Genomic DNA, 24,673 nt, shown 5'->3' on the forward strand with positions numbered 1-24,673 from the left:
AAAAATAGCTAGTTTTTATCTGGTCACACTCGATAGGACATTTGGTTATATCGATAGTCGCGGGCAGTGCTGGCAAGTTTGCAGCTAGATTGTATTGATAAATAGCACAAACATTCCAAGCCAATAATAAAAAAAACAATAAATTTGTTAATAATACAGGCTTTTAGAAACCATATTCACTTGTTAAAACATTTGAAAATGAATTGTTGTATTGATTATGATTTAAATGCTATTAATTTTGTAATAAGGTACGATTTAAAAATATATTTAATAGACTAACAAAACTGCCTTTCCGCTAAAATAATTGAACTAGCTTTATAGCTATAAAATAGATGGTCAGCCAGTCTTTGGTATTTTAATAAAAATACATTTCGAAATACCACAACGTAGAATTGTTTTGTAGCATTATTTTGGGCGCCAGTCGAAAAATCTTATCAAAAGTTTCAGCCAATATCAGAAAGTTATCAATTAAGCCGCAATTGATAGCCCCAGCATACATATGTGTTTTGGAAGCAGTCGCCGGACGCCAGGTGCCAGTAACAAATTGGATTGAAATCCAAGGTAGTATTTTCGTTAGTTTTTTATTATTGCCCCGCAGTTATCAAGCAGCTGACGGGGCAAAAACAAAAAAAAAAACACTCACCCTACGGGGGCGCATGTGCTTTTGTTAATGTTTTACTGTTTTGCTAACGGCACTTGAGGCCATGAATGAAACGCCGCTACTCTCTGTCTTTCTCTCTTCCCCCGACATTATTTCACATTCTCTCGCGGCTCTCTTCGGCGCTCTCTTCCTGCGCAGCAGCAGCGCAGCAGCAGTTAACGGTGCATGTGAAAAAGTCTCCTCACAAACGTCGTGAAAATCGAAATCGATAAGTAAGCAACGGATTTTAGCTGCCGAGAAAAGTCCAATAATTTCAGTGAATAACTCAGCGATAAGTTCCCCAAAAAGTACTAATCCAGCAGATAACAACAACCCAACCCGGCCATGTCCAAAAAGAGTGTTAGCCAAGTGTTTTGATTGACGTACATAGTTTGCTGAAAAATAAGCTTGTCTGGGGGGCTGAGAAATCGATACGATACCCGAAAACGGGGGCTGCTGCGTGGGCTGCTCCAGTGAAAATTTCCACCTAAAAATAGTATCAAATATAGCTTGAAGAAAACCCTTGTTTTCCTTAAAGCCTTTTTGCCAGTTTTCATTGCATTTTCGTTACATAAGTTTTTCAGACTCTTTGCTGCGTAGCGAATCCATTAACGACTTATGAGCCACCAACCTCCAACATTTACCACCCACTTACACAGTCAAAAATGGCCTTTATATTTTCATGTAGAAATATATAGTATATAAATATATATTTCCGATGACATTGAATTTATCTAATCTACTTTTGGTACTAATTTCTTGGAACTTGAAAGCAAAAAAATTTTTTTGTTGTATATTTTTATATACTAGTACATTAGGACATTATCTTATTAAAAAAAAAAAACTTTTAATTTTTAATTATTAATACGACACTATTATTAAACAGTGCTATTTAATTGTCGAAATTTTTTTACAAAATTTTGAACCTATACCCATACCGCTATCCTATAGAATGTCAATCTCATAGTATCATACTATTTTTTACAGTTGCTAGAGGTAATGTAATACCATTAAATCGGCGCTTGAACAAAAAAAAAAAAAAAAACAAATCGTAGAGCGACCCGATTGCCGTAAACAAAGCCCCAAGATGCAGCCGCCGCCGCGTAAGGTAAAGCTTGAAAAGAGAACTATGTATTAAAACAATTTAGTACCACAATAATTGATTTCCCGTAATCCACAGGGAAACTATGTGAAATTCCTCAAGAATTTGCACACGGAGCAGGTGGCTAAGCTGCAGTTAAAGAACCAGCATGAATGCGACCTGTTGGAGGACATCCGGCAGTTTACCATCAAACGCTCGGCAGTCGAAAAGTCGTACAGCGAGTCCCTGCTCAAGATCTCATCGCAGTATCTCAACAAGAAGATACCCAATATACCAGATATTAAGATGGAAGGCATGGAGGAGCGCTGGTGGGTTATGCTTTTTATATTTGCTAGGCAATGGGGAGTACCAAAGAAATCTCTAGAGGTTCAGGCTTTATGTTCCAATATATGATATTCGTAAGTCTGATGGACAGTTCACTTCATAAATAAGAGATTTCTGAGGCACCTTACTATAAAATAAAATATTTTTACTGCAATATTTTTATATCGTACTAATTTATGTACATTTTTGCAGGAACATGTGGAGTGTTTGGCGCACAGTGCTCGAGGAGAACGAAAAGCTGGCCCGGGCTCGTTTGGCCGCTATAGAGGTGTTCCAACAGCAGATCGCCGACGAGGCCAAGGTCCTTCGAGACTACAAGTTGGCCATTGCGAAGCGCTCGCTATCCGGAATAGTAAATGTGCAGAAGGAACTCCACTTGAGCGTTGGGGATGTGGACAAAACCAAGAAATCTTACTTTGATGAAGAGCACTGTGCTCACGATGTGCGGGATAAAGCCCGCGATATCGAGGAAAAGCTAAAGAAAAAGAAGGGCTCCTTCTTTCAATCAATCACTTCGCTGCAGAAGAACAGCGCTCGGGTCACATCTCGCAAGGAGTTGCTCGAAGAGAAGTCCTCTGGAGCCCGGAATGACTACGTACTCAGCTTGGCCGCGGCCAACGCCCATCAGAATCGCTACTTCACCGTCGATCTGCAGACCACCATGACCACCATGGAGAACTATGTGTTTGAGAGGGTGGCCGAGTACCTGATGCTAATGGGGTAAGAAATCGCCACTTCGATATATTGAAAACTTTTTAAATCAGAACAAGTTGTTTAGTACTGTAACTCATTTTCATTAATAGGATACTTCTCTTTAGTTCACCAGCTAAGAAGATAGTAATCTATGATTCATTTTATAAGTCAATAACTCACCTAACAACAACTTAGTCATGACCCTAATTACATTCTGATAATATTCTTAATAGAGTTCGCTTTTCCACATTTATCACAATTTTATACAAAGGCTTAACTGAATCAATGTTTGCTATAGTTTTGTAGAAAATAAACATTTTATATCAATTCTATTTTAATTAGACCAAATTGGAATAAGAAACGGCAACTACATTATTAAAAAATACTTTCGAGTTATACCCTTTTTAACGTTTTTTTTAATCACAATGTGATTTCATCTATAGACTTTTTATAAATTCAAGTACTCGGTACATTTTTTTTAACCTTATCTCGACAATAGAATTAGGATACCCTTTAAATTACTATTGAATTGGCACATGAAATAACTTTAACCTTTATTTTCCAGGCGCACAGAGCTACTGACTTGCTCGGCTACGCAGAATAGTTTCGGGAAAATCCGCGACCAGGCGCAGCAGTTGACCCGGGAGTACAACCTGCAGTGCTGCTACCTGTTTTATCCGGTGCTCAAGCAGCACATTCAGTACGACTTCGAGGCGTGCGACAACGATCCGGTGCGTAAGGTGACCGCGGAGCACGAATCCGCTGCCGAGACGCTGACCAAGGAGGCCAAGAATCTGGCCGGAAGGGTGGTAAAGGAGAACGCTTCGATTAGGGAGAACGCCAAGAAGTTGGCCCTGTGCCAATCGCTACGAGATTCTGGCCAGCGTACCGATCCCAACGATCCAAATGGACCCGATCTGGACACCAAGATCGAGGAGTTCCGTGATCAAATCCGGCGATCGGAGACGGAGAAAACCAAGGCGGAGGCTTGTTTGCAGTGCCTGCGAGATGGTGGCATCAACGTGGACGAGTGGGTGCAGGAGGCCGAGATTATGGGCGTACAAGAGCTAACGCGTTCGGCCAGCTCCATTTCGATGCGCACCGATGCCTCTGGCCAGGGCGAGAATCCCAGTTCGGATTCCTTCTACGACAGCGACAAGGAGGAGACGCAGACCCAGGCAACTGCCCAGACAAAGCCCAAGCAGGAGCAGCAACTCTCCAGGGATCGCACCTTCAGCGACAGTGATGACGAGCCCGAGGTGCGTCCTTCGGCGGCTGCAGCATCTTCTGCCGCGGCTGCATCCTCATCCGCCATGGCCAGTAGCGCCGGAGCCTGGGATGATCCCACTGAGGTCAACTGGGGAGCTGGAGAGGAGGAGGAGGACAAGGATGAGCCGATTGTCCCGGAACCCAAGGAGGCTATATTTAAGTGCACTGCGCTCTACAGTTATACGGTAAGGGTATTATTATTTTGGTGCCACATAAATCACTGGGGCATAAATTTCACAGAAAAAGGTGCCTAAAAGACCATAAACTTTAATGGAGACTTTTAGTTTTTCTTTAAAAGAGTGCCAAAATCTACGTAGAGGCATAGAATAACAACAAATTTGTAAGGACTGAGAGAAATTTAATTACATATTGAATTGTCCAATGCTTGCTAAATTAATTCAAATATCGTCTCGTCTTTTTTTTAAAGAACTTATTAAATCTTTAGATGTTTCTGTGACCTATATAATATAGGACTACATTTTAAAGCCTTCGTGATTTTGTTTGGCAACCCCATTAATATAATATGTGGTAAAGAACAAATTGTATTTATTACCCAAACTATTTCCCCACAGGCCCAGAATCCCGACGAGCTCAGTATCGTCGAGAACGAGCAACTCGAGGTGGTTGGCGAGGGCGACGGCGATGGGTGGCTGAGGGCCCGAAACTATCGCGGCGAGGAGGGCTACGTGCCACACAACTATCTGGACATCGATCAGGAGACAGCGGGCAGCGCCTTTAATGGTACTTCCGGCAATCAATTGCGCTCACAAATCTCATTCTCATCTGTCGATTATACCGTTGACAATGAAGATCAGACGGTGGACTCGATGCAATCGCCCGACCAGGTGTCGGTCATCATGGCCCCCCAGAAGCGGGTCAAGTCGGACGTGGAGTGGTGCATTGCGCTGTACGACTACGACGCCACCGCCGAGGATGAGCTGACCTTCGAGGAGGGCGACAAGATCAAGATCATCACCAAGACGGCCCACGGCGTCGACGATGGGTGGTGGGAGGGCGAGCTGGACGGCAAGTTCGGCAACTTCCCATCGCTGGTCGTCGAGGAGTGTGACGAGTTGGGCGAGCCGCTCAGCGAGGGCGGCGACGAGTCGCCCCCGCCCACTGCGGCGCCCAGCTTTGCACTGCCCCCCGCTCCGGCCCTGCCCCCAGAGTACGCCCACGAGCTGGAGCTGGAGCTCACTGAGGACATGTTCGGCTCCCAGGACACGGCAGGTAAGCTTCACAATTTAGATTCAGACAGAATTCATCAGACTTAAGATAAAAATGGTGGGCCATTTAAGCCAGATTTAATTTTGATTAAAACTAATTAGTTAAAACTAATTAGTCATACAAATTTTTGTTTTAATGGGTACTTTTAAACAATCTTTTTGTTTATGAAATATATTATATTTGTTTTTTTTTTAAGAGAATCTTCTAAAAATAATTTACTGGGAAATAATTTTTTTCCTGATAAATAATAAATTGCTCTCGTTTTTGATAGATGAGGATAGCGGCTATATACCCAACGGTGCTGCTGCTCCGAGTATGCCTCCGCCAGGTAAATGTCACGCCCCTTCACAACACCTGGTCTATTGTTTTCCCTTTCTATCTTTCTTTATACTATACAATATATGTCACTCGATATCGATTCCTCTAGTACCGAACATTTGTATAATTTTTAACTTTCCACTACCAAAAAAAAAAAAAAAAAAAACAACAAACCAAAACTTTCCGATCAAAAGTACTGTTTTACCTGCTTCTATATTCTCTAGAGGTAAACCTAATCTCCAAAGTGCAGCTCGTCTAACTACTAACCACTTGTACCTTTACTACCACCACCAATCCACCACTAAACCTCCACAAAATTACAACAATTTGCCACCATATATCACTGTAACTACTCTCCACAACTCTCCGTTAATGTGCTATTTTGTCTCTCGTCTCCAAAAGTCTCCGCAAGTCTCCGCAGTCGAGACGAAATCAACCGATGAAATGCCCTACGATTTCTTACAGTGTTATTCTTAGGCTGCTTGTCAAAAAGTGTCGTGTCGTGTTATCGTTATTTCTCCACATTCGATTTATTTCTTTTTGCAGCTTCTCTTTATCTTTCCATATAAAGATATATATTTGATGTGTGTATGGCACTAATATTTCAATTTAATTGCATTGAAAGCTTTGATTGGTTATTTATTTATATAAATCACGTTTTTCTTTCATTGCCGTTTTGCATTGGTTGTTTTTCTCTCAGTGTAATTGTGTCTTTGTGTCGTTTAAGGCCAAAACCAAAGCCAAACCACTGCCAAGAAGGGTAATTTAATAAATATGCTCTTTTATCAAACTATCTTATCCCCAAACTTTCTCAATTCAGTATCTTTAGTGTAGGAAAATCTGTTTCAATTCCACTGTTTGACAGCATGTCCAAAAATCCTCTTAACTATTGTTAAACTTATAAACTGACTCCTACTTCTTGGTATATAGAAACTATATATATGTTCAGTATGAGGTTTTTTCTTAACAATTTAATATTATATATTTAAAAAAAAATCAAAACAATAAAAATATATACTTTTCTTTGGAAAAGTCACCTTTTTTAAATATTTATTTATGGTTATATTCAACCCAATTGGTTTCCATAAGTAGTTCAGTAGTTATCAAACTGAATTTGGAAACCAAAGATGTTTATATAAAACCTCTAGTTTTCTACCCGTCTCCCGCATGTTTGTCAGCCTCAGATTCGAAATGTATTTTTCCATTTTAGTTTTGCTGTTGCTATTTTTATGTTTTTTTATTTTCCACTTGCCAATCCAAATCGTTTTTCTTACGTAGCTTTTGTTCCAAGGCTGCCTTGACTTGATCCTCAACTATTTTAATTACTCCCTCACCGCTCTATAACATTTTGATCGACAAATTGTATTGATATAAGACATATTATACCGAAAATGTGATTCTTGACTAAGCCAATGAATATTTTCTCATTTATTTTAAACGCATACTCAGTACTCATCCAAGAGCCTGGCATGGAGGTAATATATTCACATGTATTTTAAACAATAATAAAAACTGTCTAACAAATTAATTTTTTTGAAGACAGAAAATGTGTTTTATGTTTATTATTTTTTAAATTTTTTTTATTTAACTTATAAGTTACTCTAATAAAATGGTTTTCTGTTCATAATGAATTTTAAAAGAATTAGTTAGTAATTAATGCTCATTTTTTGTTTACATTTTAAATGTATATTATTATGTATATTATTAAATTATTTCTTAAACAGGAAAGGAGCAAACTTCGGCAAGCCGAAGATTATATATATCCTTTGTACATTTTCTACCCGATTAAAGCTATGACGATTTTTAGCTCAATTATGGGATCCTTTCTATGGCAGCTAATTGAAATCTATTTCCGATTTTATTTTTTGTGCAAAAGAATTTTAAAAAAAATGTAAAAAAGGTGTTAAATTTTTTTTTAATTTTCCGATTGTTTTTATGGAAGCTATATGCGATAGTCGACCGATTTAAAATAAAAATTAAATCGTAATTCTTAAATATTAAACCAACATGTCTTAAAAAATAACAAAAAAATAAATAAAAGAACAGCAAAGTTCTAAAGGACGGACGGACGAAATGTATATGCTTTGTAGGGTCGGAAATGTTTCCTTCACTGCGTTATAAACTTTTAACTGAAAATATAATACCCCCTGCAAGGGTATAAAAAACGTTTTTTTAAAATATGCTGAAACTCAGTGTTAAATATTTTTTGATTGTTCTTTGGCTAATTTGAGCATTTTGCCTTTTCCAGGACGATCTCAGTGACGATGGGCAGCCGCCGCCGTCGCTGCCGCCGCCCCAGCTAATGAAGGCGGGCGGATCCGGCCCAGGATCGGGGAATAAGGGTGACAAGGGGGCGGCGGCTGGCGGCGCCAACACGCTGAACTTAGGTATGGCACAAATAATTGTTACCGCTGCAACCCCCATGGTTGAAGACGGTGCCGATAAATCTTTCCCACCAGTAGGCGAGAGCGATGAGCAGCCGGAACAGGAAGTGGCCAAGGAGCAGCCGGCGGAAGTGGCCAAAAAGCCAGACATTGCGCCCAAGCCGCAGACCAAGGTCGCGCCTCAGACCTCGGCGGCCAAAGAAGGTAATCCTGGAGTGAGGCCCGTGGTGAGCATAACACTGACCGAGTATCCATCCTGTGATGCAGAGGACCAACAGTCCTTCTCGGAGGGCACCGACTCGGCCTCGGTGGCCGATGTGCCGGCCCTGCAGGATGCGGAGGATCCGTTCAACGAGAAGGCCAAGGGCGAGTCCGGCGGCGGATCGGGATTTGAGGCCAACTTTGAGGCCAACTTCGATGCCAACTTTGATGATGCCTTCGCGGGAAGCGCAGGATCGGGATCCGGCGGCGGAGGGGGCGGTGGCGGTGGGGGACAGTCCAGCGAACTGGACATCAATGGCGAGGAGGCGGCAGCAGGAGAATCAGGATCAGGATCTACGGCCGGCGAGGAGGATATTGAGGCACCCAAGCAGGTGGTCGGTGGCCGAGCTAGCATACCCGAGGAATTGGACTCAAATCAATTGGCACGTTTGCAAAATCTGAAGGAGTCGAACGCTTAGATTCGGCGCTCCGGTCTCTTCCTCTTGGTCGGCACTTCAATGTTATTTCTTTTGTTCTTTTAGGCACACGACCATGAGCATGATATATACTATATAGACTATAGCCACGGACAGTTATAGATCGGATCAGCGGAACACCACAGCCACAACCACAACCACAACCACAACCACAACTACAACCAAACACCCCACAACACTTGACAGCATTTTGATCTCACACCCATCCCACAACCTCTCCAACAAATCCAAACACACAGATGATACAGCCTGACACAGACGGACAAGCAACTTATCGATCGGGTGGCGGCAATAGATTGTAGTAAGCTCTGTTAATTGGATATTGCCCCTATAAGTACATAAATATGATAGTTTATTTTGGCTGCCCGATTTTAATACAACGACACAATAGCAGAATATAGAATATTTGTACTTATATCAGAACGGGATCCCTATACACTCCACTTTTCACGTACAGCGCTCAAATTGTGTACATCCATTTGAATACTTCTTCTGACTGCCTCTGGGGTTATAGTTAGACATCAACTGGGCCTTCATAAACAAAACCACCATACGATATATTACTATATAAATATATACATAATTTGTTAGTTTGTAATGTGTTATACCCTCTGAACACGTATGGAATACATTGATATATTATAAATGGAATATTGTAACGTTTTGAAAGACAATTACTTATGTAGCACTCAGACACGGGTCTTCGAATATCAGCATACACAACTAATCGAGCAATAATATGTATATATATCTAAGTGAACTAGAGAATCCGTTTTAGCAGCGTTAAGTTAGCCGTTCGCTTGATCTTGCCGCCAACAAAAGCCAATCAACTTTAATGTCAATTCAGTTGGTATTGTTTTATCGCTTCTGTTCACTCCACTTAGTCTTAGGATCTCTGCACATTATAGTAAATTTATCGAAGCCGCCAATGAATGTATTCGAATCGTATGAGCGGATCCGGCAGATATATTGTATTGTTGTAATTGTATGCAAAACACTAGTCTAATTAGTTAAATGTTTTCCGTGTCTAGTTAAAAAATGGTCTAAGTTAATGTTGGATGCCAGAACGAAGATATTTGAATTTAGTAAAACGCCTACTCAATGCGAGACTTTGTTTGCGATACTCGAATATTAAAGTTCATAACTCACCAATTGGAAAACTTCATATTCACATAATCGATATTACCGAACATAGATTAAAATGGAAAATCAAATATAATTAAGCCGCAAACTGAATTGTATGTAATTTTTGACCCCGCCCAGTGAATTAATCAAAGGTTTATGTCATAGTTTGAAAATCCTTCTGTTCGAACAACTAAAAAATAAAATTTCCACTTTAAAGCAAAAGAATATCAATTGAGTTTTTCCCTGGGAATTGCTGAAATAGAAATAAAACTCATCGGGTTGTAATTTTTTTACATATCTTTATTTATATTCACTTCATTGCAATATTATAATATTCCTTCTTGGTTTGCATTTTTTCCACTTGGATGTTTTTAGTTTTAGTATTTAACTTAATAATATAGGTTCCCTCTTGGGTTTTATCATTTACTTTCTTGTAACATTCATCTCTTATTATTTTCCCTTTTAATTATTTTGTTATGTGTGTGTTTATTTATTATATGCTATAGATAATTATTCTCATTTCAGTTTTTTTTTGTTATTTTTAATTTTGTTTTTCATTTTATATAACGAAATTAACACAGTCAAAATTTGTGATCAGTGATCAATCATTACATACGCAATACGTTTTAAATTATTCCTCTTGGTTACGCCTCCATTCTGTGAGGCTCCTCCTCAAACATATGCTTGCTTATATACTTATGTGGGTGTGGGTGTTTTTGTTGGATCTCTGAGGCTGATGGGTCGAGCAACCGAAATTCTGGGGGTCGGAAATAATCGTCTGAGAGGCTGTGGAACTAATAATTGACAGCAGACCAATGTGAGCTAGGGAAGGCTAAAGGATTGCAGGCCGGCTGGCTGGTAATCATAAAACATGTTCATTTATTGCATTTAGGAACTCTTTTTGATGGACGGATAAAACCAAAAATTATATAGACAAACTCCTCCTCAATCAGCTTCTTGTGGCTGTTAATGCTTGACGATGGTATGAGACTTTAACCTGGTAAGTAGATGGCTGACAAATCATACACACATATATATTTTTCGGTAGTCAGGGCCTGCGGGGTGGTTTTTTTTTTTTTTTTTTTTTTGGGGGGGGAATTTAAAGGGTGCTTTGTCCCTAATCTTATAATGTAATAACAAATTTTCGCATTTTTTTTTGTTTGCTTGAGCAAAGGGTTTAACGGATAATGATAATGGGGACTTGTTCCAAAATGAATTCTCCGTAGTAACAAACTAAGTGTATGCAACGTACAACCGTAAGTGTGTGTGATGTGAATAGTGTGTTTTATCATTCTAACAATTCATGGTTCAATCAATATCGTCTTGCTGCCTAGGGTAATAGACTATTTCTCAGTAATAATATTCACTTGCATTAACTTTGAATTCAGTTAAAAAAGGTTTTTATTTTCGGTGCACTCTGCATGAACTGGGATCCGATTTTTATCAGTGTATCTGTTTTTAAATCTGTATCTGAATCTGTTCTGTTTCTGTTTCTGTGTATTGTGTGCTTCAACTTAATCGCTAGGGTTCTCAACTTGTTGGTTTGCTTATCTAAATACTTTAGAATTTCTTTTTTGGTTTTGCTTGTTTTGTTGTTTTTTTGAGACCACCATACATATATAATATATAATTAAATATACATCATATACATACGTAATTATTACATCGCGTCACGTATATATCGATCCTCATATAGATTTACTTATTTATTTCTCCCTTTCGGTTGCTTTATAAAACGTTGGTGTTGGTGTCGCCGTCTAAACAGCGACACCAAAAATGCTTCAAACATTTCATTGTGTGTATAATTTAACATTTTACATATTTTCATCGTTTTTTAATACTCCAATCCTCATTGTTTTTGTTGTTGTCCTAAATGCTTTTGCATACGCAGCACGTGCATATGCATTTTCATCGTCTTGCATCGTTAATTTGTTTTATTAAAAAGTCCTCACTATGGGCAACTAAATTTTTTGGTTTTCATTTTCCACAAATTATATCGTAAACTAGGTTGTAGAGTAAAAAATTACATATGAAAAATTAAACGCATCAATTTGCCATTAAGTGTTTTTCCTCTTAAAATGTTTTGTCAACTATTTCGCCTTTTGCATTGTTTACAACTAAAATGGTTTTTTCATTAATTTACGTTCTTTGGAAATACGCTCCGAAACCGTTGAGCAGCTATTTGTTGTTGTTCTCGCATCAAAAATTTATTTGACCTCATTTTGGGGGATATTTATTAAATAGCATTTTTACAAATGAACCTCAGCCATTTGTAAACATTTTGATTTCTGTCTTCGGTAACATAATTGATTTCTGACACTTGTATAGCTACAAAATATATCTATATATTTGCGTGTGTGTGTGTGTAGGTTTTAATATAAGCAGATACATATTATTTATGTTCTTTATCACCGATTTCACTTGTATGTGGCCGAGTCTCGAGTTATAGCTATTTTCTTGGGAAATGTTCTGTGTGGCTGGTAGATCAATTGCAGTTTGCCTCAAATCCGTTTCAATTGGCTCAATAAATTATAAGTTAATCAGTTAATCAATTAATTTTTGATAAACCTTATATTGCTTTCATTTCGCTCAGATTCCTAGTTAAGATTTCGGATACTCTTTAGCCAACGTTTGGTGCAAAATGGGTAGGGACTTTGAGGGACTTTCCAATAAGCAGACAGACGATAGAGTGTATGGCTAAAGGGTATCAAATGGTCGACTCCTCGACTATCTGTTATTAATTGTTTCAACTTTTGCTCGTGTTGTGTGAGTGTGTGTGTGTGTGTGTTTGTGTCTGTCTAGATCGTTAATAAAGTAATTTTCCTTGGGGTCTCTTCGGTAGTCGTTCTGCTGAATTGGTTAGGTAGTCCTTAAGAAGGGTTACAGGTTTCGTCTTAAGTATATCTAGGGTTCCATAGCTGATCCATTTTGGGTCACCACCAACGTCCTCCTCCACCTACAACGTCCTCCTCCGTCAGTGTTCCATTCATAAGTACTTTTCGTATATACAGTTAATTGTTTTTGTGTTTTTTGTTTTTTTTTTTGTTGCTTTTTGGTTTACGGATTAGGGTTCAATTTTGTTTGGTTTACATATAAAAAACTCGTGCTACATATACGTAGGTGCCTAAATACGTTATATGAATATATATCTCATATACTTGTGTCGCCTTAAGCCATACTCTATATACATATACGCTTGTGTGTGTTTGTGTGTGTGTGTGTGTGTTTAGGCCATATTATGGCGCTTAACTAAATCCTAGCTTTAACTTTAGCTAACTGTACAAAATTCTTTAGCCTTACGATCTGCCCTTGCACTAATCATAAACACTAAATTAAAATTCATTGATGATATTTTGGTATGGCTTGCTTAGTTATCTCCATTGTGCTAAATTGTATTTTAATTTCTTTATTTTACGTTTAAAGTTAAACTCACTTGCCTTTAATTATGTGTTTTAATTAACTTAACTCTTTTGTTTCTTTCTCTTTGTGTATGTGATTCATCGAGGAACTTGAGCGAAAATTCAAATATATATATATATACGTGTTTCTTTTGTCTCCCTTCCTGCCCGTGTGTGGGTGTGTATCTGTGTCTGTGTATGTGTATGTGTGTGTATCTGTGTGTCATTAGGCTAACTTAAGACGGTGCATCGTAAGTATGTTTTGTTAGTTTATCGCTTTATTGACTGCTTGAACGCATCCGAGTTAATCGCTTAACCACATTCGATTACATTAACTAAGTTTAATTGCGAAGTTTTGCTCCTACTTTGCTTTGAGAATGTTCCGAGTGTCTTCTGTTTGTATTTACAAATTGAATTGAAAATCAATTGTCTTCGTTTAATTCTTTTTAGCAACTATTTGTTAGACTTATACGCTATTTTCATAGGCAGTTTCATTCATACTTGTGTACTTCATGTTCTATGTTCTATTTGTATTCGTTTTTTTTTTTTAATTTACTGGTATTTATTGGGCATACTTGCGTTTGAAAATTTCACTTAGACCTTAGATTGATTTCATATGGTGCCGCAAAGTTGTCTTCGAAAAGTTTTTGTTTCAGTTTCAGTTTCAGTTTGATTCTGATTCTTGTGTTCGTGAGTGAGTGAGTGCAGTTTGAATAATTTGTTGTTAGTTTTAAAGTTGATATCAAAATTGGTGTAACTAAAATGAATCATTATCGTTCATATTATTATTTCGCTATGTCAATTGCACTAACTATTTGTATGACTTATCTCCGATGCTTGCTTATAAAAGGTGCGCTCCAAAGTAATTCATAATATCCTTGTCGAGTTTATTGTGTGGTGTGCAAATGATTAAAAACCTCTCGATCTTACGTGTCGACTGTCTCGTGTTCGATTTATCATACATTTAAAGTTAACTTAACGAAATCATTCATTCGCCAAACTGATTCGCAATTGTCGAAATTGTCCCTTGCACTACGTTTTGATTTCTAATAAATTTGGCCATTTCACTTGGAAGCGCTAAGTCAGTTCTGAATAAACAAATCAACCAACTGAATGGGCAATCAATGGATCAACATAGTGAGTTCTGGTTTAGATCAGGTTCGGCTTGGTTTTGGTTTCGGTTTCGGTTTTTGCGAGCGTGCAGCTGAAAAAGGGGAAAACGCACTTAAATTAGAGGAAGACTCTCTGGGTGTTTTGCTTTTGAAGTGGGAAGCAAAGGTCTTTCGTTTTCGTAAACTCAAACTCAAAACGCCGCAAAGATAATGGAAACTTTTTAACCATCTATTTATTACTTGGTGTGTTGAAATCAACTTTTCGACTGCGCTATTTCGAGGGTTTCTCATAGTCATCCTTCGTTATCGTTTAATGCCTATGTTGCGTATGATTTTAGATCGTTATATTTGTGGTTTTTTTTTATGGTTTCCTTTTTTTATCGGTTCATAATTCTCCTCAACACTTTCACTTATGCCTTTCGTTATATAATTTTTACTACAATTTGCTAATCTGTTGCTTTTGATTATTCTTCATTCATTTATACTCATTTGGTTGTTAATTCTAATGTTGGTTTGTCACCTTTTGGGTTTTTTTTTTGTTTTTATTTCAGTGTAAATCTATATTTAACAATATTCTTTGCTTTCGACCTTGTAATATGTGTGTGTCCTTCCCGCTTTGGTATTAAACAATAAACTTTTGCTTCTGCATTTTCATATCGCTAGTTAAAATTAGTTTTGTTTCCGCTTATTTTTTTGTGTCTAGTTTTCTGTATTTTTTTTTTTGTTTGGTTATTTCTCCATTTTATATTTTTTGTGTGGTTTTTCAGCGCCGTGCACAGTTTGACTCTCTCGTGCGCTGTTCACTCCTGTGTCCTTGGGCCACGCCCTCGAATCCTTGCGTCGCTTGAGGACGCCCACCTACTCCTCGCCCAGGAGCACCAGATCATCGGCGACCACGTCGCTGACATGCAGGTAGATGATCCAGTACATCAGGTTGAAGCAGACGAAGCACACGGGGAACACGATGCGCGAGTACTTGTCGATGTCGGAGGGCGTGATGCCCAGCAGCTTGTTGATGTCCTGTGTTTTTTTTTTTTTTTTTTGGTAAATCAGGATCAAGGATCGGATGGGTGGTGGGTGGTGGGCGAAAAGAAATATATTAGTATGCTTTTGTTCAGGGGCAGTTAAACCTTTTTAAATCGCCGCATCATGTACGATCTTTACCTTTACCTTTTTTACTTTTCCCGGATGCAGAAGATGGGCTGGGACCGCTGCCTCCGGATCGCCGCCGCCCTCGGGCGGCCCGCCACCGCCGCCACCGCCTCCGCCACCGCCGGGCGGTCCGCCGCCCTGGCCCGGACCCGGTCCATGCGATTGCGGACCGCCGCGTCCGCCATTCACCGTGTTCTCCAGCGTTCCACCCTTGGAATGGGCCTTCGGGTCGTGGACCTTGAATCTCACCTCCTGGAACAAGGGTCCCACTATCGAGCAACCGCGCGTACCAACGTTTTGTTGGATATTGGAAAAGCCGATTGGGCGGTTACTCACTGTTTGCTTGGGCGCGTGCGGATGCCCGTGGCTGTGGGCGTGGTGACCATGCCCGTGACCATGCTCCGGTCCAACGCCCACGCCCACGTTGACCCCGCCACCGGGTCCACCGGGTCCCCCGGGTCCGCCCATTCCGGGTCCTACGCCTACGCCTCCCACATTCGCATTGGGATTCGGATTCGCCTGCTGCTGGTTCGCTCCGTCGAGCTGTTGCTTTTTCTGCTCGGCTATCTTTTGGATCGCCATAAATCTTTGTTTTCGCATTTGAATTCGTTTTGCCATGTAGCCGACCGTGGCGTATTCTATTGATTGCGATACGATACGATAACGATTTTGATTTTTGATTTTTGATTTTCGATTTTGATTTTCAATTGGTCAGATTGCAATTTAGATTTTGGAATGTAGTCGTTAGATAGATAGTTGATGGACGGTTTGGCATACGGTATGGTGGTTATATTTGGGGGGTTTTGGTTAGAATACAGGTTGATATGCGGATGCAGTTCAAGAATTTAGTGGTCGTGGTCGGTAGCCGCATGAAGTTCGGATGATATTTTGGTTGTAGTAGTTGTCAGATATATATTTGGATATTGTAGCATTGTATATATTTGGTAATTTGGTGCGGGTGGGTTTCGATTAAATGTCGGATACAAGGAAAGACAAATAGAAAAATAAAAGAAAATTTGATTTCCATCAGAATTTTGCCAACAATTTGAGTTCATTTTTGCACAACGTCTATAAGAGGTAGTCGGGTGGGAAAGGGGGTTTTACAAATGTTTGTGGGAAGAAGGAAAAGGGGGGTTTTGGAAGGACTTTGTGGACTATAAGTAACATTTAGAGTCGTTAGGGGGCAAATATTGCAGTGTTTCTGGGTTTTTGGGGTAAGTGAAATCAAAAAATTAAGGTGAATTTATTTTCGTATCTCCATTTTAGCCAGGCAAAGGAAAATTCGAATAAAGCAAGTCTTGTGTGTGAGTGAGTTAGCAATATTCTAAAGAGACAGAGCAATTGGAGTGTATCTGTGTGTGTGTGAGTGTGTGTGTGTGTGTGTGTGTGTGTTGTGAGTCTATATGAGAGTGAATGTGAGTGTCCGTGTTTAAGGCTGTTCTTGTTGTTTTGTTGTTTTTGTGAAATGAGTGGAAAAAGTCATTTGTAAGCCAAACGATTTATGTACACATTTATTCCTGCAGTTGAGACCATCATTCAAGGAAAATGTTCATGTGCGTGCCTTAAATGCAAATTCATTGAACAGGGTCGCCCGTTATAAAGGACACGAAAATTTCCAGCGTGTTTTTTTTTGTTTATATGTATTTCAGCTGCTTTGTTCCTGGTTCTTAGCTTCTCCAATTGTCATTATCCTTGGAAATGTTACGGGTTCAGATTTCAATTTGACGGTGTTTTGTGGGGAGGGGGGTTTTTATAGAGGGGGACTTTCAAATCGCATACTCGCCGATGAAGGTGGATAGAACAGGGTCGGAACAGAAACGAGTAACGAGTAACTAGTAACTAGTAACAAGAGTACTTACCAGGGGCAAACAAGGTAACCAATCGCTGCAAATAGCCAATAGAACAGAACAGAAAGCAGACTACAAATCATATCTTACCTAACCACTGAAGGGTTACTATCAAGTGCGATTTTTAAAATATTTATTTTTTGCTTGACAATCTGGCAGTCTTCATGTCTGGGTCACCCTTTTAAATGACCCAAACTTGAGGTCTCCAAATCGCAGAAACTCGTATCTATCAGATACTGTTATGTTTTTAAGGCGCACTTTCTTGGATTCTTTTATTTTTTTTGGGCTCTGTTGTCTTGTAGAGTCTTCGGGGGCTGCGTCTTCTGGCTGTTGATCGACGACTTGTTGAACCATATTTACAGTGTTTTGTGTCTGTTCTTATTTTTTCGTATTTGTTTTTTGATTCAATTCAATCGCGAGTCAAGCCAGGTGTGGCGCAGGGCATGCTGGTTTCGTTTTTTGATTATGATGCGCTCCCTCTTACGTTTTTTTTTTTTATTAGTATTTTTTTGATCGTTCTACTCGTACCCTGTTTTATTTTTTTGATTTTGATTTGGTTTAGGTGCGTTGTTTTTTTTTGGTTTGTACATTTTTTTCGGTTTGCGATTTTTGCAGCTTGCAGTTTTGCATTTTGGCGGAAGCTGGGCGTATATTGATATCTGGGTACCATTTCAGGTTGAAGTGTGTTCGATTTGCTCGTCTGGGTGCTTGAACACAAACTCAACCTGAGGCGGCTATATATAGATGGGCATATGCACGAGCGTACATATGGAGAGGCTTTGGAGGATGGTATTTGGTTTGTTTTTGTCATTTTTGGCTGAAGCATGCTTCGATTCTAGGTGCGAGGTGCAAAACAGGTACAGGTACAAGGACAGGTGGGACGTTGGGAGTAAATTTTCGTGCCTTTACGCTCGATTCGCAGGCGCGTATCTATGAATTTGCATACATTTTCTTTGGATGACAGTTTTTCTTTGTATTGAAAAATTAACAAGAACATACAAATACGAAAAAAGAGATTTGTTTCTTTTGGGTTTCTTTGCAGTTTCTTTTCTTTTCTTTTCTTTGCTTTCATAATTTTTTCTTTTCTTGCTGTTATTGTTGCTGTTTGTTGGAGTTGTTGTTGTAGTTGTGGGTGTAAGTTGTTGCTTGAGAATTGTTTTAGTTGTTAGATAGTTAAAGAGAAAGTTAAAGTTAGCATAACGGCGGGGCGAACACCAAAACTTGATATATATATAGAACATTTTTGGAAAATTTAATTCTTATTTAGAGGAGGTTGTCTATCGAATTTAAGTATCAAATATACCATATATCAAGCTTTACTTAGGTGCCGGACCCCATTACAGTGCCTCAGGTGCAGTGCATTTCAGCATCTCTATGGATAGACTTTTTCTGGTCCTTTGGCTCCATAAGAAATGTGAAATAATTTTATGTTTAAGTTTAAGTTTAAATAGATATTAAACTACTGTGGATTGGGCAAAACTCAGCTGCGTTTTCGCTGGTCCAATTAGATACTATATCATAGTATAAATTCAGTTAGTAATTTCTCAAGACGCAGATCGTTTTGCCGAGGAAACTAGTGTGTTTTTTTTTGATGTATCTGCAAGATTGTTTTGCACAACGCTAAGCGTGGCACGGAAAGCTGGCAAAAGTGTGGTTGAATAAACAAAAAACTGAAAGCTGGCACGCAACTTGGCCAGTATTATTCAACTGAAAAAGGTAATGAAATCAAAAAATTCGGAATCTATAGAGATCCACTGCCTGTGAGTGTGTGGGTGTGTGTGTTTGGTGTGAGAGATATATGGGGAAAATCGTTTTGCTACTGGTTGGATTTTCGCTTAATGGGTTTTCGGTTTTTGGAATCGGTTTAGGGGGTTTTGGTAGTTTCGGTAGTTGATTTTGTTTACCCAGTAGACTGGCAAAGACCATAACGAAGCATGTTCCCAGATAGACGTCAATCGACTTGACGTACGAAATCTTTGGCAGCGCTGCATTTGTTGACGACATCAAAGTGGTCATTGTCAACACGGTTGTCACACCGAGCGCCACACGCGCCGGCGTTGCATTGCGATTGAGCCAAAATGATACCCATGATATAATAACGATCAGTCCAGAGGGTATGTAGATTTGTATAAGGTAGTAGCCCATCGAACGCACGAACTGAATTTCGCAGGCTAAACGCGAATAGTTGCCTGCCCGCGCCAATTGCAATTATTGTTTTTGTTGTTGGTTATTTTAAATTTTAATTTTTTGTTCGTTCAGCGTTTTTTTTTATAGGGAGAGACAGAAAGTAGAGAGAGATATAAAGATATTATTAGTTTTTAGCTCGCTTAAATTGATTCAATTTGCAAATATTTACAAACAATATTGGTAGCAGAGCTGGCAAATCATCGAAAGCATGATAAGAATAAATATCAATGATATTAATATTATAAAATGCTAAAGCCTTGGCTGCTTATGTAAAATTAAAAAATGTATATTAACTTTTGACATTTTTTAAACATTTTAATATGTATTAGAAATAGTTTTTTTTTTTAATAAATCTTCGACGTTTTGCCAGCTCTTATAAGTACGTATTCATCATCAAAATAAATCCAAGAAAAAAAATTAGGACTCCAAAAGTAAACCAAAACAAAACTCTAAGAATAGAATAAATAAATTAAATATGAGCGCATTTTTTTGTGAAATTATGATTGGCTGGCACCTTCCTGGAAATATTGTTAGTTTTCATCTATGCGACACATCGTTATTAGGCAGGCATTACTTCAATAAACATATATTTATTGACTATAAACAAAATGGCAAGTAGTCAAGTCAAAGCTAAGGTCAAGAACTAAACTTGAAGAACTATACTAGGCATTCCAAATTTATTTTTGCAGAAAAACCAACACTTATATATTTTAATACATTTATTCAAGTAAACTATATATTAAAGGGTAGCAAGTATATATTATATTTTTTTGTTTATTTGCCGGGGTTTCTGCAAGAACATCTTGGCTTCGACTAAACCGAAGCAAAAAATCGTTGTTATTAAAAAAATTGATGTATAATTTATTGGATAGTTAGTCACAAATACTTAAGGAAAACAAGTGGCTTGCATTAGAGTAACTAAAACTGACCGCAAATCTGAAGAAAATAGGTAAATAAAATTATAAGAAATATGAGTAGAGGCAGCTAGTCTAAGACCTAATAAGGAGCATTTGAATTGCCTGCATTTTGTGGCTATTTGTCTATTGGTTTATTTATTTTGTTTAGGATTTTGTAAAAGAAACTTTTAAGATGAGAGCATGCTTGGGAGGGCGTTTTGTATTTTCTATATATATATATATATTTGTTTGGATATTTGTAATTTGTTATTTGTAAATATATATATATTTTATATGTATATATGGTTTTGAACTTTTCATTGTCTTTCGTTCGATAATTTTGCAAACGTTTGAATGCTTAATGCGTATGGGAGTTGATTGGAATTTTAAATTATGTTGCATAACTTTTGTTTATTATTTTGGATTTTAATATTAATGCTTTTGTTGTAGTTGTCGTTGATTTACAATACAGAATGTTTGGTGTCGATTGTTTTCAGTTGCTGGTTGATTATGCTAATGAATTTCGATAGCGTTTAAAATTACTGGTAGATAGGTTTGTAGATAGCTGTTGTTGTTGGTAGTAAAAACTAATTTCAGTGACTAGTTAATAAAATTATGTGTACCATGTGTGAGTGTGAGTATGAGTGTGGGTGTTGGGCAGCTTAAAAATTTGTTGATTATGTTGTAATAATGTCAGGCATAAATCAAAAGCATGATTTACTAAGGAAAAGCCATATTCAGTTAAGCTTTGCTATATCGATTACTTTATGTTGTCGTTTTTGCATAAGATTATTTTCACTTTGCTTATTTGGTTTTATAATACAAAGGTCGCTAGGTGAATTGTTTTTCAATCTCATATTGATTTCTCTTTTGATTTGGTTTGATTTTTGTCATTTTTTTTCGGCATTGCCAATGATAAAAATTAGGTTTGTTTGCTTCGTTTATTTTTTGGTTTCTGTTCTTGTCATGGTTCGCTGTAAAGTATGAACTTATGAGCGTTGAAATCAAGGCGGAATCAACTGAGATTAGGAAAGTAAAAGTAAGCTGAAAGGAAAATCATTTGATGAACGAACTAAATCGGAAAATTGTTGCTAGCTTGTAACATGCGTTGAATTTGCTTTTAAAGATATATGAACAGTATCCGGTAGGTACGAGTAAAAGTGGGAAAAGCTCTAAGACCATGGTCTTCATCAAAATCAGGCCGTCTAGACTCTAGACTATGAAGTGGGCTAATGTTGAATGCGCTTGTTTATATTATCGTAAGTTAATTGTTAACGTTATTGCTTGGTATTGGTATGCTAAGAAGTTGATTAGTTGATAAAACAAACGCTAGCTAAATGGAATATAAATAAGGTAAAAATCTTAAGATGCTTATCATGCTTTTTCTGTATCGCAAATCGATCCAGCTTGAGGCACCATCTCTCCGATTGATTAAATCAATCAATTAGTGCTTGAAACTGGATTCAATTCCGCCAATAGTAAGCCCAAGTTATTTTGGCAAGCCTGTTTGATTGAATTTGGATAAACTTTTTACAAAATGCAGCTTGAAAATAATTTCGAATTGAAAAATGAAAAATAAAAGAACTCATCGAACTGAAATGCCTCAAAGTTTAGAACTGAATCGAAAACGCAAAATCAAAACTATATATTTATATATAGTAGTTATATATAGATAAGTCATCATCGGTATTATCGTAAATATATTATATATAGGTAAAAATAAAGTTTGAAAGAAAATCGGTAACCGTCTACAGGTACCTGTGGTAAGACTGATTTCCATAGCTCTTTGCCGATGACCCAAGACCTTAAATTGGGGCAGCGAAACCTCACTCGAGACACCGACCGAGTTGGGGCCCTCGTTCCATTTATAACGGATGTCACGCATCGTGTAGCCGACTATATATGGTGTATATAGTTGGTTGTAGTTATTGTTGTTGTTGTATTCGTTGTAGTTGTTGTAATTGTTGTTATGTTTGCAAGTTGCATTTTGTACAGTTTGGTGTTTGGGTTTTTGGTTGGTTTTTTGGTTTAGTTTTGTAATTGGTTAGGCGAGTTTATATTACAGTTGTTGTAGTTGTTGTTGTTGTTGTTGTTGGCACAGTTCGGTGGTGAGGTTGTCGTTGTTGTAGACGAAATATATGCATAAAACAAAAAATACATTTCGTGAGACTATTAATAAGTTCTATTCTATCATAGAAAATTTCATTAAACAATTCAATACAATTCATTCGCAGTGTGCATTCTTTTTTTTTTTCTTTTTTATTGGTATTGTTATTTTCTTTTCTTTTCGGTTGAACATTTTCGATTCGGTTGTTGCATTAATAGTCTCATTCAGAACTTGTCGCTTTAAGTGTTGTTCAAAAATATATTTTTTGATTTATTCCATCGAGAAGAAACTCTAAGATTATTATTGCTAGTTCGTATATTACAATTGCGCTAAAAATGCATTATTATAATGTTTCCATTGGCAAAGCGTAACTAGGATAACGATTGAGGAGCTTTCAGTAGGCGCGCTCTTGTTGACTTACAGCTACTGTTTGTTCTTATTGGCAGTAGTAGGGATGCTTAGGACTAGTAAACAAACTTATAGCTTAACTTATCTAATTGTTTCGGTGTCAGAAATGGGTGCTCTTGTGTCTTCTGTTTAGAGATTAAAGATTTAGGCTTTTACAATGTTCTCAGGCCTTTGTTTAGATTGTTTCTTAGTTTTTAATAGCGATTTATTTGCTTTTGCCTACCCAAGCAAACGAAACTGGACTCTCTTGCGACTCGAAACGAACTGAAATTAAAACGGAAACGGAAATGGAGGAAACAGAAATCATATTTGCTGGGCCTAACTAACGCTCACTACGTCACTAACTGCTTCTTTACTGATCGGTTAATCAAAACGAAAGAAAAGTATACGCAAAGAAATAGTAGATATAGAATAAAGAACAAATCAACGAGTAGTCACAACAGAGGTTAGTAGAGGACACTTCAAACACAATATATATATGTTTATATGTGGCTTAGATGGGGGATTGGTTCGATTGTTTCTGGTTAGTAGCACAAGTTACGGTTAGCACTCGATAAAGAGATAAAGGTAAATATATATATTGGTGAAGAAGAAGTAGAAGTAGACGGATAAGAACAAAAAACTTTGGTTGGTTAGAGGTGCGTGTTTCGGTACTTGGATATGCGCTAACCCTTTTCGGAAACACAAAATCAAAATACGATTACGAAATCCATTACGACAAACGCAAAACGGATAAAAGTTCATTGAAAAATGCTTATCAAAAACAAAGGAAATGGTAATGTGATTATATTGATGTTTTTATTTATTTTGCATATATATATATATATATATTTTTTTTTTTTTTTTAGGTTTGTTATGATTTTTAATGTATGGGGGTACCTGTGGTTAGGTTTATTTCGGTCGCCCTCTGCCTGTGTCCCAAAACTCGGAACTGCGGTAGTTCGACCTCACTGCTCATGCCAACACTACTCAGTCCATCTCTCCAGAAATATCGGATATCTCGCATCGTGTAACCGACTTCATGTTGTTGAAGATCGTTGTTGTTGAATTGTTGTAGTTGTTGAGTAGTAGTAGTAGTAGTTGTTGTTGTTGTTGTTGTTGCAAAAAGGGGGTTCAGTAGTTAATTAATTGATGTTATTGTTTGTTTGTTCTGTTTTTGGTTTGGTGTTGGATGGTTTCTGGGACTTATACACAGAATACTTAGCTCACACACTCGATGCTAGATCGGTATATAAAAAGACTTATAAATAGGGTGAGTGTGGGTGTGGCATTTCTTGGACCCGATTTCTGTGGCGAGTTTTGACAAAGAAATTCTAGACGTAAATTTTAGGCATATCGAACGTATATACAATATATAGATCTTAAGCAAAAGCGTGCTGTGTATGGGTTTTGACTTACAGTATAAGTATGTATTATATAAATAAACTTAAGTTAGCATGGGCTTAAAGGGCATAAGTCGAGTCTAAGACAGTGGCAGAAATTACGAATATCTTTCTGGTTCACAAAGATCATCGGATATGGCTCATGGTGTGGAGCCTTCTGCTGTTGCTGAAAATTGAGAAGGCGACCGAAAACCAACCAATCTTCTGCATGAATTCAGCGCCATGAAATTGTGAACTGTTGATAGTTATATAATATAGTTACTGATACTGGTTGATAGCTGTTGGGTAAGATATTCGGGTAGATGCGGATAATAATGCACATGAACTGGGTTTACATGTGAGAGACTTGACTTGGTTTCAAAAAACAAATATACATGACCAAAAATATCTGAGGTGGGGGGCTG

At 38.0% G+C, this 24,673-nt stretch overlaps 2 protein-coding genes across 27 annotated transcripts in view; one reads left to right on the forward strand and one right to left on the reverse strand.

The window, feature by feature from the left end:
- Positions 1–483: 483 nt before the first annotated feature.
- LOC108142346 (protein nervous wreck) lies at positions 484–10,005 on the forward strand. 12 transcript variants are annotated; one of them, XM_041708304.1, is made up of 13 exons: positions 767–873; positions 1,628–1,748; positions 1,821–2,050; positions 2,259–2,786; positions 3,325–4,213; positions 4,601–4,769; positions 4,839–5,258; positions 5,527–5,583; positions 7,023–7,048; positions 7,822–7,960; positions 8,036–8,161; positions 8,225–8,601; positions 8,701–10,005. In XM_041708304.1, exons 2-13 carry the CDS (start codon positions 1,728–1,730, stop codon positions 8,755–8,757), a joined length of 3,039 nt encoding a protein of 1,012 aa, XP_041564238.1. In that variant the 5' UTR covers positions 767–873; positions 1,628–1,727; the 3' UTR covers positions 8,758–10,005. The 12 variants fall into 12 exon arrangements, with proteins under 12 accessions (XP_017121596.1, XP_041564238.1, XP_041564237.1 ...); XM_041708303.1 differs by having other exon boundaries at positions 7,822–8,161; XM_041708305.1 differs by having other exon boundaries at positions 8,033–8,161; positions 8,225–10,005.
- A 2,069-nt stretch (positions 10,006–12,074) lies between these two features.
- Positions 12,075–24,673, reverse strand: part of LOC108142348 (gamma-aminobutyric acid receptor subunit beta) — a 33,646-nt gene continuing 21,047 nt past the window's right edge. For 5 of the 15 annotated variants that reach the window (XM_041708311.1, XM_041708312.1, XM_041708313.1 and 2 more), the window contains exons 7-10: positions 22,131–22,268; positions 19,194–19,478; positions 15,455–16,080; positions 12,075–15,310 (exon numbers count right to left, since the gene is read on the reverse strand). In XM_041708311.1, coding sequence (XP_041564245.1) covers positions 15,149–15,310; positions 15,455–16,080; positions 19,194–19,478; positions 22,131–22,268 — 1,211 coding nt within the window. In that variant the 3' untranslated portion in view covers positions 12,075–15,148. Of the gene's footprint in view, positions 15,311–15,454; positions 16,081–19,193; positions 19,479–22,130; positions 22,269–23,766; positions 23,905–24,673 lie in introns of all 15 variants that reach the window. The other 10 variants (XM_041708320.1, XM_041708318.1, XM_041708310.1 and 7 more) reach the window with 6 other exon arrangements.

This window comes from Drosophila elegans, unplaced genomic scaffold (assembly GCF_018152505.1).
Source record: "Drosophila elegans isolate 14027-0461.03 unplaced genomic scaffold, ASM1815250v1 contig_208, whole genome shotgun sequence".
NCBI lineage: Eukaryota > Metazoa > Arthropoda > Insecta > Diptera > Drosophilidae > Drosophila > Drosophila elegans.